General features: G+C 44.5%; 1 protein-coding gene across 1 annotated transcript in view; it reads left to right on the top strand.

Annotated features, from left to right (window-relative positions):
• The window catches only part of nr6a1a (nuclear receptor subfamily 6, group A, member 1a), a gene marked incomplete at both ends in the record, with an annotated part of 54,940 nt that overhangs the window by 31,272 nt on the left and 1,295 nt on the right, over positions 1-22,373 (top strand). The window contains 5 exons of the mRNA XM_083673609.1: positions 18,805-19,035; positions 19,385-19,440; positions 20,127-20,293; positions 20,970-21,200; positions 21,389-21,643. Of these exons, the coding sequence (XP_083529735.1) occupies positions 18,805-19,035; positions 19,385-19,440; positions 20,127-20,293; positions 20,970-21,200; positions 21,389-21,643 (940 nt within the window). The remainder of the gene's footprint in view (positions 1-18,804; positions 19,036-19,384; positions 19,441-20,126; positions 20,294-20,969; positions 21,201-21,388; positions 21,644-22,373) is intronic.

The raw sequence follows: 22,373 nt of genomic DNA, 5'->3' as shown, positions 1-22,373 counted from the left end.
ACACTGCCCATTTATAATTCAGCTCCTTCCATAATTCATCTATTCCACTCAATACTTTCTCTCCATCCCCTTATTTTTCATTGTGCGTTCAGATTAGCATAAAATCGGTGTCTCTCAGACAGAAACAGAACAAACCAAACAACCATAAAGAGATCGAGAGGAGGAGGAGGAGGAGGAGGAGGAGAGGGAGAGGGAGAGGGAGAGGAAGTCAGCTCAGTCCGATGGAGATCGCTCAGTGCTCATTTCCATAGTCCTCTTGTGTGATTTGATGTTCTGTGACATATTGAGTCTAATTTGTAGCCTAAAGAACTAAACAGCTGGCCTATTTTGTTTTCGCTCTGTGTTCTGGTGATGTCACCATTTCTGCCTTGTAAGGCTGACTTGTTCTCAGTGGTCAGTGTGCGAGGATGTCAGTCGCATTTCTCCTGACCGTTGACGGAGGGGGCAGGGGCAGTAGGCTTGACATTAATTTAATGACTATAAGGTGGTTTCATTGGAGCTCATAAAGGGACAAGACCATTATGCTTGTGAACTATTTATGCATGCTCTGCTCTCCGCTCTTTTAATTAAGCCTGATTCAGTCTTTTCACTTTCCTACTATAGACGTTGGGGTCTATATGTACTATATACGTCCATATTTTATCACTCATATCATTTTTCATTATATATTATTTTACACATAGGCTTTTGGGTGTTTTCTACACGTTTCCCTCTGTCCCTCTATGCTACTGTACATTGTAAAATGAAACATAGAACATCGCCCCATTGCTCATTTGTACATTCTAGTACCCAAGAATGTACAGTTTCCTGAATGTTCCGTTTATGGCATACCGGTGTGTACTATATGCATGCATACCTGAGATTACAGGCCCAAACATGTCAGGCCAAGTGGTCGGGAGAACAGGTAGACACAACATCGCCAATTAACTGGGATTTAGGAACCAGTACATGAAGAGCTTCAGTGATTGAATGAATATGGGTCCTGGCAAGAAGGAATGTTAGTTTAGTGAAGGTTGGAATGGTACTGACATTGATGAATTGTACAGTATTAATGAGTGTCATGTTTGACTCTTTTCAGATGGAATGAATGAAAATCATCTGGGTAAGTGACATGAACTGCTTTCTCGTTCTTTGTTTGTTTTCTCTTGTTTTTTCCCCCTATTTGAACCGTGAATCTTTAAGATTACGATAATGTTAAGAGAGATTACACTAGGCCTATTGGATTCATATGAGAATGATAATGCCCTCTGCCAGGATGGCTCTCAGACAACTCTGAAACTGTGAGTGGGGTTTAACCAGGGGAGGCTGGTGGAGGTTGAAAACGGAGGACGGGCTCACTGTAATGCATGAAATGGAATTAGGATATGGTGTGTGTTTAGATATTGAGGCCAGCCTCCCCTAGGTCAGCTGAGGCCAGGTGTTTTTCTCAGGTCCATTGCGTAACTTCCCAACAGTTCAACAGGTTTGTACTTTATGTGTCTATAAAGATGATGGTGTGTGATTATCACAGTGATTCAGACTCTGGGATACCAAGCATGGCGGCTTTTTTTTCTTTTTTTTTACATTCCTGTCTTCCACGTGCTGCAGAGTGGAATGTGCCTTGGAGTGGGAGATCCACGTCAGACGGCAGGGCAGGCCCAGTCAGGGGTGCAGAGGCCTGGGGTGCGTCAGCGCCAACGTCGCCCCCCCCCCCCCTCCGAACATTGGGGCAAGAGAGACAGAGAGAGAGAGAGAGAGAGGGGTGGGGGGGGCGGGGGGGGGGGGGGGGGGGGGGGGGGGGGGGGGCGACTCAAACCGGTCAGACCAGCTTGGCCTGGAAGCCACCGTCCCTGCCCCCCCTGATTAGAGGTCTCTCTATAGGGTGTAATGACAGAATTGTGCTGCTGTCAGTTCCTGCTGCAGAGAGTCGGCTAATAGTCACGTTAGCCCTGCGCAGGGTGTCATTAGTTCTCCACCCGTAGCCCAATGAGAGGCAAGGCTGTCATTTGAGAGCTAAATCACAGGCCTCGCTCCCTGGAGATCACAGTCACAACGGTGCTCTAACGCACCCGCGTACCGCCCTACCCTCTCTCACTTAATATGCAGAGGCTTATACATACTGTACCAACACAGAGGAATTAACTGTGACATTGACTTTAAGAAGCAAACGTAAAAGTCAAGAGGCCGAAACTGTGATACTGAGTGATGCTACGGTCACTCCATCTATCAGTGATTGGGGGATGGGAAATGAAATATTGCTATTTTTTTATTTTTTTATTATTATGATTGGATGATTCATGGTTATCACAGTGATGATTAACAGGCTAGCGTAGCATCCGTCAGAGCTCACGCTAATCTGCAGTGATTAGGCTAAGCCCTCTACGGCAGGCTTGAGAAGGACTGACTGATGAGAAATGATGCTGTTCTCATATGTTTTTTCCTTATGTGTCTGGAATTACTTGTCAAACTCATAATTACTCTGCCAATGGTTTGGATCCTCCCTGTGGTGCATAATTATTTTCGCCCCTTACTGTACCAATAGCCAATAGTCACAGCCGTGCAGAATGGAGTGTTGTAGCCTCACTATACGTATGTGTGTCATCGCAAACACACTGTGGTCTTAATAATGTTCTCTGCACAGCAAAAAAACAACAACTGCTATCCGGTTATCAAACACATTTTACATCATATTCGTCACAGTGGGCCTTTTAAAACATACCGACTTTGCACTGGATTCGAGGCTTCACGGGAATAAGACAGATACAATACCACGCTGAGCGCATTAGATAAGTAGCTTTTCATGACCTATTTTGAGATACATAACTCTATCGGAAAATAAAGTACATGGCTCTCTCTCTATTTTTCTTTTTTTTCCCCCTTTTTTTTCCGGATCATACCGTACTTCAGGGTCAGTGCTACATTTCGCGAGAACATCTAATAATGACCTGGCGCAGGACCTGATTATATAGTACGTACATATTTTTAAATCGTGACCTCTTCTCCGGAGATGTGTTGCTGCTTAACTTTGCCCTTTAGTGGGGCATGTTGTGTAAGTAAGGTCCACAACATGAATAATGTTGGTATTTGCACGGCAGGCTGTGCTGAGTGGAGAGCTAACTGGAGCAGGAGAATGGCGCTGTTCGGCGAGGTTCACGGCTGTTATTCCTACAGGCGATGAGCGTGAAAGGAACTAATGCCATCTGACAGTTCTGGAGCAAGAAGAGGAGGGCTGGATGGAAAAAGGAGGAGAGAGAGAGAGAGAGAGGAGGAGAGGAGAGGAGAGGGGGTGTGAGAAGAGATAGAGGTGGGGGTTGGAGAGAGAGAGAGGAGGGAGGGGAGCACGGGGGGAGGGGGGGTTGGATGAGGAAGGCAGGGAAAGAGGGGATGAGCTAGATATGAAAAAAGCAAAGGGATGGGGAGAGCGAGATGGAGGAAGAGGGGGATGAGCGAGATGGGGGGAGGGAGAGGGAGGGAGGGGGGTGATGAACTAGATAATACAGGGACGTCCACTGTTTACAGAGTAAGCCATATGAGCTGAATAGATGTTATCACGTTGACACATAAAAAAAGTATCCTATCGCAATTTAACTGAAATGCACATTTAAGATTTGAAGGTTAGAAATTCTCAGAGGCATTTCAGTATTTGACATTTTATCCCACAGTTATCAGTGAGGCCAATCCAAACTCCCAGGGTGCGCGGCATGTGTGATTAAGCTGGAAACAGATTGACTTGCCTGTCATTTTTTAAATTGAGCCTCTAAGGGGATTCTGGCGCTATGCTCCTTGGAGAGCCTCAGTCCATGAGATTACTAAGAGAGGTGAGCGCGGTCGTCATCTCATAGCCTGCGATGGACACTGTCAGGGTTAGAAAGTGAAGAGTGAGAGAGAAAGAGAGAAAGAGAGAGAAAGAGAGAGAGAAAGAAAAGGGACAGGGAAACATGTGAGTGAGATATAGACATACGAAGAGAAGAGGGACATGGAAGTGAGTGAGGGATAGACAGACAGACGGAAAGAAAGAAGAGGGAAATGAATGGAAGCGATGGATGGACAGACAGACAGACAGACAGAGAGTAGAGGGAGATGGAAGCGATGGATGGATAGACAGACAGACAGACAGACAGAGAGAAGAGGGACATGGAAGCGATGGATGGATAGACAGACAGACAGACAGACAGACAGACAGAGAGAAGAGGGACATGGACGCGATGGATGGATAGACAGACTGATAGAAGAGGGAGATGGAAGGAGGAAGGAGGATCACACTGTAATTTGGCAGGCTCCGGGCTCACTCAGACTACAGCAGACTCCTTTTGAAGGAGGAGTAGCAGACAGAGATCTGCACCCTGCTGTCAGCCAAACCTGTCATTAAGACTATGGCTGAGAGAGAGAAAAATACGTATTGGTGTCTCATCCTTAAACGCACACACACACACACACACACACACACACACACACACACACACACACACACACACACACACACACACACACACACACACACACACACGCATGCACACACCCTCAGCCCCGAACACAAACCACCCCATCTGATTTATGTACAGACTATTTCTGTGTTTAAGTGGTTAGGGTGGGGGGCCTTCTGCAGAGTACAGTCTAACCCCACTGTGAGGGTGTAAAAAGTTAGGATGACGCAGGTCGTCCACCCTGGTTTTGATTTCCTGTGTGAAAATGTAAGATGGAGTCTTCACAAGATTTGTTTAAGTATCTTATCACAGGTGAAGATTGTATCACTAATCCAGCTGTATCAATGACTTCCAGATAGTGCTTTGTTTTAAAACCACTTATTTGGTATGACTCCCTTTTGAAGACAGCAACTGCCCCATCTGAAATGAGCAGTGTTTGATCCCAGGGTTTATAGTATTAGAGATTTACTCCTCAAACACTGTGTCTGTAAAACTGGTCTGATACCCTTTCATCAACTGTCTCTCTCCACCATCGTATAAATGTCTGTTGCAGAGGTGATGATAGATGGAAGGGAATGACTGTGTGTTTGAGGTAGTGTCTGTGCCTGCCCGTATTTGTGAAATAGCAAGTTGGTTCCTGTTGGAGTTATCTGCCTCTTTGTCCTCCTGAGTGGGAAAGCGGGGGAGAGGAGAGCTCCCTGGTCTGTCTATTGTCTCCCTCTGCTGGTGAGTCCTCCGTGGTCTAGAAATGTACAGACTCAGGAGCCCCCCGGTGTTGAGTTGTGTGCACTGTCAACGGCCCTCGACCATTTTCCTTTCTCCATAGTGCCAGAGTGTTCACACCCACAATACTGAATGAGTGAATGATTTATATTGTATTTTATTGTCTAATAACATTTATTATTGTTACTCATTAATAACATTTTCAGGAGTGAAGAACGGTAACATGCAACAATGTTGTACATAAAGGCACTTCCAGTGCTACATTTTACATAACAAAATAACAAAAAGAGGAAATGAATACTGAAGAACACTCGTGTCAGTGATGTACATTGCTGTCTAAATACAGATTTAGATTTCAAACATATTTACAGAGTACTACATTGTTTGTGGAAATGTACGGTTTCCGCGAATACTAATATGCCAATCATAGCTTTTGCTGCCCACACTGAGGAGAACCCATGCAGCAGTGTAGATATTTGAAGACAGAGGTTGTTTTTGTACTGGTCAGGAATGGGCACTAACAAGCATGTTCCTGACACGCAAAGACTTTTTTTCTGTGAGAAATAGATACAATTGTTGATATATGGCTGGCATGTGTGTTAGTTAGAGGTATATACATGTCTTTGTCACTCAATTCAGTTTGGTAATTTCCTGTGTTTTGACACGTGTTAGCTAGAGTTACGCTGATAAATAATTTGTTAGATTCACCTCCCTGGACAGCCATCCTGTGTGTGTGTGTGTGTGTGTGTGTGTGTGTGTGTGTGTGTGTGTGTGTGTGTGTGTGTGTGTGTGTGTGTGTGTGTGTGTGTGTGTGTGTGTGTGTGTGTGTGTGTGTGTGTGTGTGTGTGTGTGTGTGTGTGTGTGTGTGTGTGTGTGTGTGTGTGTGTGTGTACCTGAAAGTGCATAGTCTCCATAGCTTCCTCTAATAGGTCTACATGTATGTTAGCCTTCCCTTTCGTCATTAGCATCTTTGTCACTAGCTCGATCTAGTTAAATGGATGATGAATGGATGGTGAAGATGCTCTGTTTGATAGGCTGTTTTAGTGCTCATTAGTTTGGACACTGGCCAGTTCAGTTCAGTTTTATTTGCCCTCTGGAAGTGCAGAGGGAAGATCAGGCTCATTGATCTATCGGTCATCAGTGTCCCAAAAAGTGAATGCATCTCGGGAATGTAATCTGGTTCATTGTAAATCTAATCTCCAAGAGTGGACGTGACCCTAGAGCATGTTGAACACTGAGGTCAGAGCCCATTTAACCAAGCTCATGTCACATCCATACCCTCCACAATCTGTCTTAGTGACCATCACTCACTATTACTGTCATCATTCTGCTCTATGCTACCGGTTGGATATGAACCATATTTATTTGGAAAAAAGATAACTGTAGGGGTTTGTGTTTATAAGCTAATACTGTAGCTCAAACCAATTAAAATGGGCATTGGAAATTGTGTGTGTATGTGTTTATGTCTAAAGTGTGTGTATTTTCAGCATTATGTGTGTAGTGTAGTATACTGTATATGTGTGTGTGTGTGTGTGTGAGAGAGAGAGAGAGAGAGAGAAAGAAGACGGGTGGCTTATTCCTGTTATACTGGGTACATTGAACTCGAGAGGTATTTGACAGTATGCTTGGCCAAACAAGAGATGGGGGAGGGAAGGGAGGGGGAGGGGAGGGGAGAGCTCAAACAAAATACTTTCCTTTGTTACTCTAATGTTGAGGGAAATGCAAAAAAACAACTCACAAAAAGCTCATTCAAATTGACATTAGATTGAATTAGCATTTCAGCTAACATCTTTACATGATCCAATTGTTTCAACTTGGCTTTGTTTGCTGGCGTGTCTGGGAGGTTGTGGTTGAACATTCACTGGACTGTGACTCCTATAAAATGACGTACATGGCGGATGTCATAACACTTTTCCCAGTCATCTTAGATAAGCAAATGGCGGCACGCTTTGAAATGGAAAAGAGAGGATGCAGAACGGGTTTTTCTTGATAATCCAAATTAGATTTGGTAAATGCTTTATGTGCTGTATATTCTCCCATTGATGGGCAGAATATAGCATATATTTATTTAGCTGATACATACCAGATGTACCTGCTTTATGAAGCTTTGAAAGAAGACTAAAGAGGAAATCCACAGCATCCACAGTCGACTATGGTATTCCATGGATGTGATATAACACAGCCACAACTCAACTATGGCCAGTGTCTTCTGTGTGCTCAGCATGTTGGCTAATACAGCATAAGGCTGTGGGCCACATCACCTCCCTCAGTGTTGAACCAGACCAGGGGCCGTTTAGATTGAGATGACCAGTACACAGGGAGCGGTAGCCTCAAACAAAGCCAGGAGACGTCAGGAGATAACCTTTGCCTGACCTCTGCCTGCGTCTGCCTCTGTATCAGAGGAAGGACAGCGTCTCCATCACCACAGAGTACTCATAACCAGGGGAATGCCTTCTCTGACTTCAAGGTTAAAGGCAACATGGCTGATTATGCTGTTCATCTTCCCCGCATGGGGGGGAAAGGTGCTAAGGTCAAGGGTGACATATGGCCCAGCTTCCCCTCTCCTCTGCCGGTTTGATTTCCTATTAGCATGTTGGCGCTCTGAGGTGATGCTTCTCAGAATATGTCAACACAGCTGACATTTCATACAGATATTAGCGAGTTCGCATTCACTAATACACCTGATTGTCCCCTTCCTTGGCTTGCTGCATTAATGTGCATTACAACGTTTACAAAATGACACTGGCTGCATAATGAACAATCTCCTGTATTATCAATTTCAATGATGCCGTGACACCCAGACAAACGCACCTTGACCTAATGAGGGTTTCTAATGAGTTCTGCATATAGACCTTCGATTTAATATCCTAATGAGGTCTCTCTCAGTCCATGACACCGTGACATATGGCGTGTGAGACTCTTAAGGGTAGAGTGTCAGGGTATTACAGTCAAGTAATCTGGGAGACGGCGAGCCTTAACTCTGGATCAGCTCTGGATGGACCAGTGGTCTGCTGCTGCATATTTCTCTATAAATAAAACCCCACTAGGGCTTGACCATGTGAAAAGAATGTGAAAAGCCTCTTATGTGTGACTTACTGAGGTGGGTCATTAGCATTCACATGGGGGGGGGGGGGGGGGGGGGGGGTTACGGGGGTGGTGGTGGTGGTGTGGGGGGGGGGGGGAGCTGCCTGCCTGTTAGAGAGTGAACAAGTGGTGTTAGCAGGGTGGAGCCTGGGGTGGGCTGTTGGACTGGGACCTGACTGGACAGGACTATCAGGTCCAGTAGTGAGCAGGGTCCCCCAGGAGAGGAGGGCACAGTGTATTATAGTGTTAACAGGGTAGACAGTAGTAGTAGTAGTAGTAGTAGTAGTAGTCGTAGAATTACAGTACAAGGAGATCCCCAGGTGCAGAACTGGACAACATTGGCTTACTAGAGGGGGACACTGGAGGGAATGAAGGAGGAAACCCCACTGGATGGTAAGACATGACCAATTACAGTACTGTGTACCCTAGGATAGGTATGGTTTATCCTTCTACCAAGCAAGTCGTGGTGACAGAAAATGGCAGTTGACTTGGTGGAGGAGAAGCCTGCAGGAACAAGTCAACATTTTCACCTATTGACTTGATGCAATGGGTTTGAGAACACAGTGTAGGCATATCTAGGTATCAAACCTGGTTAGGAAGATTTGTTTTGGGTTTCCTGTTGTGTAACCAAGTACTGACACCTTGGTTAACTCTATTTGTCTCCATTGCCTAAGTGGCTCAATTAGTTAATGTCAGTGTGTGTTGTCAGCTTGAATCTGTGTTTATGCTTGGTCGTGCACTTTGGTCCCCTTTTTAAAAAAAAGAACTGGCAGAGGGAGGGGGGGGGCTAATTTGGGCAGGGGGAGCATTGTTGAACAACAGAGAAAATAGGACTATCAGTTCCACTCAGATAACCCCTAGCCGTCATTGGACCTCAAGCCAAGCCGTGACCCCAGGGCTTGAACTCTGCGGTCATGTGACCAGGCTGTAAAGTGACCAGTGGTGCTGGCTTAGGCTATGCTCAGATAGAGGCAGGCAGTCGAAGGAGGAGGTTGTCGGAGAGAGAGAGGGAGAAAGAGAGAAAGAGAAGAGTCATGAGGCCAAGGCTTCCCTGCCCTGTGGCTTTTCTTTAGCAGAATCCATGGTTGAATGGCGTCCAGGCAGACTGGGAGAAGCATGAAATGGATACATGGGAAGGTAAGGGAGGATGGGAGAGGGGTTGGGTCTATTTCCTTAATGGCCCATACTTTAAGGCACGCCTAATTCTGTGCAAATGAGAGAGCACAGTTGTGTTTAGGCAGAAGATTAGCACATCATTGAAGAGCTAACATCTTTGTTTCATTTTCACCATCATCACATTCACTCGTATCTTGGCGAAGGGAATTCTTTTCATTATGTTTAATGCGATTATTTTTTATGGTGGAATTGCAATTAAATAAGTAGCAGTAGAAAATTAAATAAGGCAATTCATTCATTTTGTTTTCTCACAAGTATATGATGGAAAGAGGGTAGTTTTCTTCAGTTAATTATTTTTGCCAAATCATTTTCTTAGGTCTTGCAGTTCATATAAATGAACGGTGTCACATCTACCACAGATATTGTAGTTTAAATTGTAGTTTATCTCTTTTAACGGCTATATGTTTTAAAACTATATATGTGTATGTCATTGTTTGTGCTTTTTTCATTTAGTATCTGCATGCATACTAATGTGTTTCTGTAATATATATACAGGCATACTGGATTTTATGCGTATTATGCATTGCTCACCAAAAGGCTCATACATGTTTGAGTATGTTGTACACATTTGGGTGTAGTATTTGTATTGGGATGCATAGTTGAGTGCTGTTGTGTATGACAGAGTGTGGTTCCATATGTATTGATCTCTGGTATGTGTCTCTGTGGGCCATCTGGAAAAGGGTTTGTACACAGTCAGCAGTGTTTGTGTGATAAAGGGGTAGTTAGAATTACTCCACTCGGTGGTGTTAACTCCCTTGGGCCTAGCTGGCCTGGGACCAACATTAGCCCAAACCTACTGTAGCACAAATATAAACATCATATCACTGCACTTGAATTCAAATATGAGTGTTATTTCTTCATTTAATATGTGTTATTTCGAAACAGTGTGGGTTGTAGCATAAGTGTTAAGGAGTAGTGTAGTACCATACTAAAGTAAAGTTATTACACCAGATATTATGATACACATATACAGAACAAAATGTGAATTTGTTTAAACCGGTTACTCATTCATTCAATTCGCAGACTTTTGCACACACTGAATTCACACTCAGTGTTCTCATTCAGTAGATTGTGTCATTTGTTTTTGTTTTCACCAGATTTAGTTTACTTCCAATATCAACAGGGGTGGAATGGGACGTGGATGTTGTTATTCTATTACATTTCTGTCCAAAACCAATTTCAATAGGATGACATTTATGTTGTTTCCTATACGCAAGGACAATGGTAGTTTCCCCAAGTCCTGCCCACATTTATTGCTTTTTAGGCGTCTTTGAATACTCAAATCTCTTTACACGTGTTCTGTGACTCACTCATGGCTACCGTGGCCACGAGTGGAATTAGTCTTTCTCTTTCTCTGTCTTTGATGACTGGTGCATGTGATAGTTTAATGTGATGGGTCTTGTGGTTTAACCTTCATCAACCTTGATGGGTCTTGTGGTTTAACCTTCATCACGCTTTGCCTAAATGTTTCCCTCAGGAAAAGGCTTTTAAAAAGTTGGGAGACATACTACAATGATTCAAATCCCTGGGAACATTTCCCCATGTTTCCCTTCCTATCTGGGATTGGAGTATTGTATTTTGAGGAACAAGGCTACTGTAGGTGTTCCCCTCCCCCATGCTAGGCTAATCCCTCTCAGTGAAGCCCTGGTGGTTGTATTTCTGTTCCAGCTGAGGGAGGGTTAACTCCACTCTGTCTTTCATCATGTAAAGGCGACCAGCGCTGCTTCCCTCTGTCGCTCGACACACCACGTCACTTCTACAATGTCTTCTCTAAGCAGGAAGCCCCTTTTCTTCTGCATTGTGTGTGTGTGAGTGTGTGTGTGTGTGTGTGTGTGTGTGTGTGTGTGTGTGTGTGTGTGTGTGTGTGTGTGTGTGTGTGTGTGTGTGTGTGTGTGTGTGTGTGTGGATGCAAGGGCGGGGGTAGGGGAATATAAGCTGTGTGAAGATCAATAACAGTGGGGGAGGTCAGGGACTACTAGGGGTTCAATAATGTAGGCTATAAATAGTCAATGCCAAAGCTTGCTTATTATGGCCATGTATGGCCCTTTCCATTATTTCACTGAAACATATACTGTATCGGTATATCCTGACCTGGAGAAACCAAACCATCAAGTCCACCATGTTTTAGACCTTTGTCTCCTAGGGTAGTGTTATTTCAACTGCCTGCACCCATCCCCCGATGCACACACACACACACACACACACACACACACACACACACACAAACACACACTTTAAATCTAACACACACAAACACCATCTGATACCCCCTATGAACAAAGGACCTATTTTGACGTGATCACTTTATTGATTTGGGGAAATCTTGTTTCTGGTCTTAAGCCCTCTCTGAGAGTGACTATTTGATCTTATGCAGAGAAGACATATTTTCTTGGTGTGTATTTTAGATAAGTTCATAGTTAAATGAAGGTTTTCTGATATCCTGACTCTCAATGGGAGCCTGCTTGACTAGGTAGTTACACAACACTTCCTACTAATTGTTCCTACTAACCCTAACCCTAACTCTAACCCAATTTAAAACATATAGTTAATTGCCCTGGATCAGAGCGTCTGCTAAATTAGTATACATGCAATGTAATGTAAAAGTGTCACAAATCTCACATTGTATATGTTTTTGGGGGTTTATAAAAGTCAAACCTAAAACATAGTTCACAGTTCTAGCCATCAGGTAGCAAATGTAATACATTTGGCACCGTATTTCACATACCAGAGCTTTGTTGCCAAACAGGGTTAGCCTGGCAGCAGGCCAGTGAAGCAGTTTGATACTGTGCTTGTTAACGTTGAGCTTAAACAGTCAGCACAACCTGATATGAACCACATGGTGATCTTTAACAGAACAGGCGCTTGTAATACTGGGGCATATAAACCCCCTTTCATAAACGTCAGTTCTCCCTACTAGACCTCTCCTCAGTATTACTGGGGGCTTCACAGAGTCAGCCTCAGCAGGCTAACTCCCCTGATCACAGTCTTCCGGTGCACCGAAATACAAACTGTCATGCAATCAAGCTCTGTTCACGATCATTTCTGTATGCGTGTGTAAGTGTGAGCGACGGTGTGTGAGTGTGCATGGCTGAAGACACTTGAGAGCAAATTGTGCATAATATTAGCAATCGATGTTCGTGATGTTTCAGACAACCACCTAGAACAACCTTCGAGACACAATCGTGATGTTTAAACAACCACCTAGAACAACCATCGAGACACAATCAAGTGAAGCCTTCCTTGAAAAGAAGTGCTAGTAGTCACCACAGTGCTAAAAAAAACTGGAGTAAGAAAGCGTTATAAGTTGTATGTCTCGTCTTTTTGACTGATTTTCTTGAAGGATTTGTACCTATGCAGCTACTCTAGTCACCACTACTGATAGTCCAAGAAGCTTTACTTTAGAGAAACAGCTGAGTACATCAATTGTTACAGAGATCAAAGACTTGTTACAATGCACCTTTAGATGTATAAATCAAGTAAATCATTATCCCTCTTAAAAGTATCTGTCTTATGGGATTTGGGGGAGAACACATTGAAATAAACTGCAGTGTTCAGTTAATACTCCCTGCTTAGGCCAAAGAAATACAAAATGATCTGAGTATCTCCATACTGTTTGAGACTGTAAGCATTTCGCTCATTTGGGAAGTCATACTTGGGAATGAGCAAGACTGTGAACATGTTAAACAGCCCTTATTACAAATGCCATTTCACCAATATCTAACTAAAGTAATGCCTTTTACGCAGTATACATTTGCATAGAATTAACTTGGGCTCTGAGCTTGACAGTAATTACCTGATGCTAATGAGCTATCCTGTAATCCCTGGGCTGGTCTCAGCACACAGGCCACAGAGACAGCATGGGAGGCATATCTTATCCAGTCTGCAGAATCAACAGGCTACCATTGTCATGACTATGAGCAAAATCTGCAACTGCATGGAAGTCAAAAGATTAACATCACAGTGTGGAGATAGAGGTTCGGAGCAGCATGGTGGCTGTCTGTTAGAACAGTTCATCTGGACTTTACCCTCCTCTACCTTCTCAGAGACTGTCAACATTCTGGGTGTTTGTTTACGAACATGTACCTCACAGAGGAGAAAATATGGGCCTTTTTTCAGGGAGAGGACAGTGTATAAGGAGAGAGAATGGAGAAGAGAGATATAAAGGAGGAGGGGAGGGAGGGAGGGAGGGAGGGAGGAAGGAAGGAGGGGAGGAGGTAGCAGTGGAAAAGTACAGCAGATTCTTCCAACCCCCGCTTCTTCCCAGCTCGGCATGATTGTGATGGAAACACAGCACAAAACCTCCTGAGTGAAATACCTTTCACCAGGCCTTGTCCCCTCTGTCAACCACTCAAAGGCTGCTACACTCTCTACACCCACCTTTGTCTGACTGGGGATCTGACAAAAGGAAGATTTTGTCACTATATGTCTCTTTTCTCAGCATGGAACTGCATGTGGGGACATTGGGGGGAAAAAACAAAACATTGTGCTAAATCTAGAGAGGCTGCTCTCTATAAATAAACTGCATAGATAGATAGATAGGTACTTTATTTATCCCCGAGGGGAAATTAAGGCGTTACAGCAGCTCACATCACAAACAACCACAACAAACAACTACAACAAAATAAAGTGACAATGGAATAATAGAATAACATAAAACAGACATCTGAAACATTATATACAGTAAGAACAGTCGAGTATGATTTAACATACCTATTTATTTTTTATAAGGAAAAAAAAAGGTATATATATATATATCATAATCCAATAATACACATTAGTTTCAACAAATCTATTGTTCATTGTTCAATTCAATGTATTGTTTTAATTGAAACAAGATTCAACTGTTGACTTTGAATAACTGATATTGTGTATCTTACTCCCTTAGCTACAGTAATAATTACAAATATATGTAATGTAGTCATGTTAGGATCAGTGGGAAATGGGAGTGGTGTTTGTGTTATCCATTGACTTTAAAATGCTTCAGTTGCATTTCCTGGTTTGCGTTAAAAGTTTGGAATGAAACCCAGCCTGACCCCTGGGAAACAATGCAGGCTTTAATGGGCCCAGGGGGAGGGCAGGGTGAGGGAGGGGTGAGGGAGGGGTGGGGGTCCCAGGACCCAGGCTGTAGAGAGGGTGGAGTTCAAGATGAAGCAAAGGCCTGACTTTACAACTCTCCCACATGTCCCTTCGCTTGGATTTATAACCCCCGTCACATGATCCAGGAAGAGCCGGGGGAGGGGATTGGAGGGGAGGGGGCGCCCAGAACCAGCCCAGGACAGAACCAGTCTGATGGACTGGACCACTGCTGCCATACGGGGGTGTGGGCCGGCCCGGGGCGGAGACAGTGTATGACGTGACACATTGAGATCAAGTGTGTGAGGGTGTGAAGCTGGCTGTTTATATGGTGGCCATGCACTTGAAAGAGAGGGTGGCAGATTTGACAAATAAGCCTCTGCTGGTGTGAATTAAGGGAACTAACAGTCATTGTTTTTTTCTCATTGAAGGAAGTCAGGCATTTCACATGGGATGGTCAATGAAATATATGGTTTTAATGCATTCTTTGAATTACCACATGTGCCAAGACGGAAACAGACAAATGGCTTATTGAGGAGGACAGGATCCATAGAGTAATTTATGTGATCTTGGACATGCTTTAGGCCAGTGAACTCTTTCACATGGTCTCACAGCTGTCTGTGTTTGAAGTCAAATCACAGATAAAGGAGTATTGATGATCCATAACTTGGGGACCTTCTACAATGTAAAGGCCCTAATCCAGTACAGTGCATTCCAACGATTCTAACTGTTATACAGATTCCAGGTTAAAGAGCACTTTTAGTGTTCCATTAGGAAAGGGAGTGATTAGAGCTAACTGCATCACAGTTGAGATGAAGTGCGGTGGTAGCTAGGTCCTTTTTCCCTGCAGGCTTAGCGGAGGTGTCGTTCTCTTCCACACATAGGGGCTTAATGACTGAAAAGCTCTTGATATAGACCTCAAGTTGAATCTCCACTGATCCGCCCTTCAGCTCAGACATGAAGGTATTTTGTTCTCACTGTGCTCTAAAAGCCTGTTTTTAATCAGGCTGGTATTAACTCCCTTCATATGAAATCATTCAAGGAAATAAACCTTTAAAAAAAATTATAATACTTTTTTTTTTTTTTTGCTGTAGTATGTGGCCTAGTGTGCGAAAGCACAGATGATACGTTTATATGTTGCTCCCGACTTTACTTTATTTTTCGGCTACAAAGGAGCGCCTCACACAGACCCACAGAACTGTTACGTGTATGGCCTTGCAAATTAACATTAATTTGAATTCAAATTAACAAGGGTTCCTTATCAAAAACCAAGATGGAACACTGAGATGATTGTCTCTTCTAGTATACTTGGACTATGTTTACATTGAGAAGGAAATCCTCTCTCTCTTCTCCGGGTGGGGTTTTGATGTTAATGACTAATGGTGCAATTTTAATCCTTCTGTGGGAGTGGTGTGACCCTATTGTCTCTTGTACAGTATGGCTAACCCAGAACCTTCTAAGGGGACCAAAGTTAAACCTCATACCATTTAAATGGTAATCCCTCCAGGCCTCAGAAGTCTTCCATTCACCATTCATTATATCTGAGAGAGGCTTTATCCTATACATTCCTCCCCCTCTAATTACCTCTAGTACATGAACCGTAGGCCCTGAAAGCCCACTCTCCTACAGCTTATAGAGGAGGGCTGAGGAGATAGGACCTCTCTCTCTCAATCACAGGCCTCTGACAAGCTTGCAACCAAATGATATAAAGACATTAGGTTAATCCTTATCATTTAGACATAAAACAAGGTGTCAGTAGTCTGTTTACTTGTTAAAGTGCCTACATCGCTGACTTGATAGATCCGCTGAAAGCCAATATGTATCAAACCGATACGTTCACAATGCATAGGAGCCACACTGTGACTCGACGATGTGTTTGATGATTTCGTCAAGTGAGATAATCCAGATCCCCGTACCCCATGGCTCCCTCTGATCCCTAATGAATGAGAGTCACTAGACCGGGGCCATGACCACCTTTCACAAGCCTTCGCATAACTGGAAGAGTCTGGAGAAGGGGAAAGGTCCTGTGAAGAGCAGGTTGCAGGCTGGCAGTATTACACAAGGGGCTTACATTAATCAGATGGTGGGACTAGGCGATGGGCTTAGGAAGAGGTAGCATTAACCAACCTGGGCGGACTGGGATGGTAGAGCATATACAAGAACTGTCTGTCACCTATAGAAACTAGATCTATCGCCCACTACTGTGTCAGATATCAGAGCATTACGTCTGCTCTCTGTTAAGACCTACTGTGCGCTGTCTTCTTCATGGGGACTCCAGTGCTAGACCTGATTGAAGAGGATGGAGAATACTATCGAAGAAGTAGAAGCCATGGCCCCTGCTTTTATCTATTTGAGTCTCCCATATTTAACCAAATGCAGTATCTTCCTATTCGATAGACTTACTGTTTATGCTTCCCCATTAGTGGTGGCCGTCCTTTCAGGGTGAGTTGCCTCACGTTACATTATGGTGGGAATTCTTCATGAAAATTGTTGTGTAGGATTGCTCATTGGCCATCAGAGGAGTGGATGGGCGGCCAGGTTAACTGATATCATAATTAGGAGACTGAGGGTGGGGTTGTGTGTTATCTCTTACTTAATGTTTTAACCCTGTGTGCTCGCGACTCGCCCAACCGTGATACAGATCAGTGCGTGGCCACATTCCAACTGGAGCCTGCCTTTGCAGAGCTGGGCTATTCACTGTAACCATGGCGTCAACCCATCTGTTCTGTGCTTTTATGAGGGGGGATGGTAAGGAGTGCTGATTGTGTGTGTGTGTGTGTGTGTGTGTGTGTGTGTGTGTGTGTGTGTGTATGTATGTGTGTGTGTTTGTTGGTGGTGGACGGGGGATGGATAGCACTAATACTGAGGAGAGCAGAGAGCAGGGAATTTATGTGCTCAGTCTAATTCTCTGCCTACATAGTGAGTTTTATTATGTAGCCTAGAGGTAGGTGGGGATAAGCCAGTTAAGATTTTAAACAGCTTTTTTAAAAATGTGGCGTCCTGCTGGTCTGCAGATTTCCTGGTGACTGTGGTGATTAGCTAAGTCACTAAGAATGTCAGAGGATTGCAAGTCTTCAATTAAAGTACATCTCTCTTTGATCCACACATGTAGACATGCACACAGACACATACAAACACACTTACTGTATATGCATGCATGCACACATAGCAGTGTTGTAATGTTAAAACTCGTTCCACGCCCTCAAACTATCATTTGTGGTGGTATAGTATGAAGGTACTACTATTTATGTAGGTACTACTATAGTATGAAGGTACTACAATAGTATGAAGGTAGTACTGTAGTATGAAGGTAGTACTGTAGTATGAAGGTAGTACTATAGTATGAAGGTAGTACTGTAGTATGAAGGTAGTACTATAGTATGAAGGTAGTACTGTAGTATGAAGGTAGTACTATAGTATGAAGGTAGTACTGTAGTATGAAGGTAGTACTGTAGTATGAAGGTAGTACTGTAGGTGTTGTGCTTTTACTCTGTACCTTTAGACCTTCTTTATATCTGGGTCTCTCCAACACATGTTTTTAAGCTGCCGGCTAACCTTACACTCAGAGCACTGTGTAATTTAAACTACTATTTTTGCCCGTGCTTCGTTTGGGACATCCTGTTCCACTACTTCCTTGCAGGGAACCCCTCCCTCTATCCAAGCCCCCAAATATCCCCCACATGTGTTCCAAATTACTGGCCTCACTTATCCCTGTCTTTACAACATTTCACATTTTGGAATGCTCAGCAGAAACGCTGCCCCCCCCATCCCCTTTTAGGAAACAAGGTTAAGGCTGAAATTGAGAGAGATTGACTGTAGTATGTGGTTTGCCTTTCATTGTAGACACTATTTGTGAAATGGCGCATGGGTGTTGGTTGGTTTCACGTTGTGGCGTTGTCATTCGACTTTAGACACCCTTGAGAGTCGAATTGATGCTGTCACTCTGTCTGCCTGAGGGAAAGGAGAGCCTGAAATCAAATCACTTAAGCTGGCCTGTGTCATTTTAGCCTGCTCCTTTCTCTCCTTAGACCTGCTAAATAAAACATACAAGATGTCTGCACTCTCTGTGTTCCGCCCGACATCCAGCTTGTTACGTTCTTACCCAATGACTTGGTACAGAGCGATGCTTAAAGGCTTCAGAACTCCTTTTTAGAGTATGAGTGGGGGTGAGGACTTTTGGCAAAGCTTTTATTCATGGATACAAACAAGACTTACTTCATCATGAGCCTTGTATTTCTTCATCTCTCTTCTCTCATTTGTCAACATGTTTTCCAATGGGATAAAGCGGATGTCATTTTGTGTCATACCTTCCTCCCCCCTAACCGTGTCTCTCCTCTTGTCTCAGATGATCCAGCGGACCAGCGTACTTGCCTTATCTGTGGAGACCGCGCCACAGGCCTGCACTATGGCATCATCTCCTGCGAGGGCTGCAAGGGCTTCTTCAAGCGCAGCATCTGCAACAAGCGCGTCTACCGCTGCAGCCGTGACAAGAACTGCGAGATGTCACGCAAGCAGCGCAACCGCTGCCAATACTGCCGCCTGCTCAAGTGTCTACAGATGGGAATGAACCGCAAAGGTACGGTTTCAATGGATATGTCAGAAGAGTTGTGTTATTAGCTCACTAGAACCCGGTCGTAAGGCCACTATCGCAGTGGTCAACCAAACCCCTCAGCTTTGTAGTTGGATAGCGCCCTCTGCTGTGTGGATTATGTAAATATTGTTAGAACTCTTTCCTGCTTGCTTCCTATGGCCGACAGACAGAGTAGATAACCACTAGGGAGAGCCATTGTCCCGCTGTTGAAAAAAAAACCCTCCCAAGATTGGATTTGCCATTTTCATTTGCGTAAATTGCCTTGACCCCCCACAACCTGTTCTTCTCTAATGGGGTTGCTTAGTGGCTTACTGTTGTGATGTGTGTTTCACAGCAATCAGGGAAGATGGGATGCCAGGAGGAAGAAACAAAAGCATCGGACCTGTCCAGGTAAATATTTGCTGTGTGGTCTATTCATTTCTCTCAGCCTTCCTCTGGTTTCCTTTACAATATCTAGACGTAGATCACACGTGGGTCATGTCCACTCAGTCTCATTGAAATGTAATGTATTCAGAAATTCACAACAAGTACTTGTTACACACAAATGCAGATAACTTTCAATCCTCTGAATTAAGATGAATTTTAATGGAATTGACCCGATGTCCCAGCTCTGCCGAGTTTGAACCATCAAATGGATTATATGCTTGGCTAGGGAAATCACTGCCCTCTGGGTTACTGAATTTCTAAATTGATTTGTAAAGCTTTCATTCTTGAAATGCTAATGTAGTTGGCTTTGTTGATAATGTTCTTTGTAAAGTGTTCATGAGAAAGCAAGGACAGTTGTCGTTGGCTGTTGTACCATTATGTTTGTGTGTGTGTGTGTGTGTGTGTGTGTGTGTGTGTGTGTGTGTGTGTGTGTGTGCGTGTGTGTGTGTATGTGTGTGTGTGTGTGTGTGTGTGTGTGTTTGTGTGTTCATGCTATTGTGTCTCTGCAGATGCATGTTTATTCTATCCCTGAATGAAACATAAGGATTGTGCCGTTGCCGAAGCCGTCCGTACCTTTAATAACTTACATTTTCTTCTCTCTCTCTCTCTCTCTCCATTCCCTTCACCCCCCCCCCCCTCTTCATCATCAGATCACAGATGAGGAAATTGAGAGGATCATGTCTGGACAGGAGTTCAAGGAGGACGCCAGTCTGCCAGAGCACACCTGGGGCAACAATGGCGACAGTGACCACAGCTCCCCTAGCAATGGCGCCTCGGAGGGGAACCAGCCATCGCCCGCGTCCACCCTGTCATCCAAGTGAGTTCCACCCCTCACCTGCGTAATAGTGGAGGAACGTCATCGTCATTTTGTGTTCATTTCCACCGAGGAGACAATGAACTGCCGCTGACGGTGTAACACCCTCATTCCCACATTTCTAAGGGTTAGTTAAGATTATTCACCACTGAAAGAATGCCTGAATGCGTTCTATTCAGTCTTAGCGGGCGGAGTGATAGCAGTGGAATGAACTCACCTCGCTATCTGCTGTTCCTGCTATGGAGACAACCACATTATCTATTTGCAAACGCCAAGGTCACATATTGTCTACATAGCGCGGTGGTATGTATTTTAGTCTCACCCTGTGTAAACAACCAATCTACTTATCTCCATCAACCGCATACTCTTGATTATGTAAAAAAATCCAATAACTTGAGGCATGAATTGCCACAGTAGAGCTGTACACTAGGTTAATCTAATGAGTATTGTGTTCTTGTAATATGGTGTAGTGTCTGATAACTTGTATGTTTTTCTCAATGTGTGTGTGTGTGTGTGTGGGTGTGTGTGTAAGTACATATGTGCGTGCGTCTGTGTGTGAGTGCGCGCACGCGTGCGTGCGTGCACACGTGTGTATTCCTGCTTGTGCACGTGTGTGTGTGTCTTTGAGTGTTTATGTTCGCACATCATAACCATTGACCATTGTGTTCTCTCTACCCAGTCGGTCCTTGGAGATGAATGGCTACACCGCTGCACTCAGGGACCAGTACATCAATGCTCCCATGTCTACGCCCTACCAGCTCCTCCCTCACCTCTTCAGCTACGCCGCCCAGTCAGGCCTGCTGGCCCCCCAGCCCCGCAGCCTGTACCCCCAGTCACACCCCCTGGTACTACAGCTGGTGGCTGCAGAGGACCTGGCTCCACTGGCCACACCCATGCTAATAGAGGACGGGTGAGTCCCTCTCCTCAGACTCTTCATTTTTGACAAACGGTCCAAAAATACAATGCTTGCTTGATCCTTATGGTTCTTATTATATCCTAGAATCATTGAGTTTTGGGTTCTATTTGTTACGATATCCACTGCTGTCCACGTCGTCATGACGCTGCCCCTGACCCCGGGTGATGTTCCCTCTCCACCAGGTATAAGGTGAGTCAAGTGGAGCTGTTTGCGCTGCTCTGCCGCCTGGCCGACGAGCTGCTGTTCCGCCAGATCTCGTGGATCAAGAAGCTGCCGTTCTTCTGCGAGCTGTCCATCGAGGACTACACCTGCCTGCTCAGCTCCACCTGGCAGGAGCTCATCCTCCTCTCCTGCCTCACCATCTACAGCGCCCAGATCTTCGGAGACCTGGCCGACGTCACCGCCAAGTACACACCCTCCGACGATGAGCTGCAAGGGTGAGTGACGGACGGATGGACGGACGGACGGACGGACGGACGGGGGTGTAGTATGGGGATTGACATGGATCTTTTCACAAGCTTAGCATATCGAGAGGACTATTTTAAGATGGAGATTCACCTCTCCCTTTCTCTGTGTGTTGGAGTTCAAGTGTTTGAAGGAATGAGGTCTGCTCACTTGAAACTGAATTGGTCTAGACCCTTGCCCCTTTAATCCAAATAATAATAAAGTATGACTTGAGCTGTAAAACATATCTTGGAGAGTTTTTGCAGGGGTGTGGTGGTTGAATAAGGCCCTAAAGAGAGGCGAGCGTGTCAGAAGTTGAGTTGTGTTTCCTTTTACCTCAAAAAACACTCTCCTACAGAGACCACCGTTCCACTCTGTGAGTTCATTATCTCTCTAAAGAGTCTGATCTTTCAGCTATCCCATCGGCTTCTATTGGTTTTGGATGAGCGCCAGTTATCCAGTGTATGAAGGGGAGGCTTCTTCACGACTGTGGCTAGCACTGTCTGGGGCCGTCATGAAATACAGATCCCCATCCCAGATCAGGCATAAAACGGAGTTGGGTTTAGTCATGTGTAAATCAGACCAGAATTATCTGACCCTGTGACACACTTTCTCCTAATTTTCTTCTCGGATTTACGGCTGTATTTTATTGCTTTGGACAATTTGCCTGGTGGTTTACCCATATATACGGAGCAAGTCTCTGATTTACAGTGGCAGTACTAA

This window comes from Argentina silus (assembly GCF_951799395.1).
Source record: "Argentina silus genome assembly, chromosome: 7".
In the NCBI taxonomy this organism is placed as follows: domain Eukaryota; kingdom Metazoa; phylum Chordata; class Actinopteri; order Argentiniformes; family Argentinidae; genus Argentina; species Argentina silus.
This window is presented reverse-complemented; position numbering and strand designations above follow the sequence as displayed.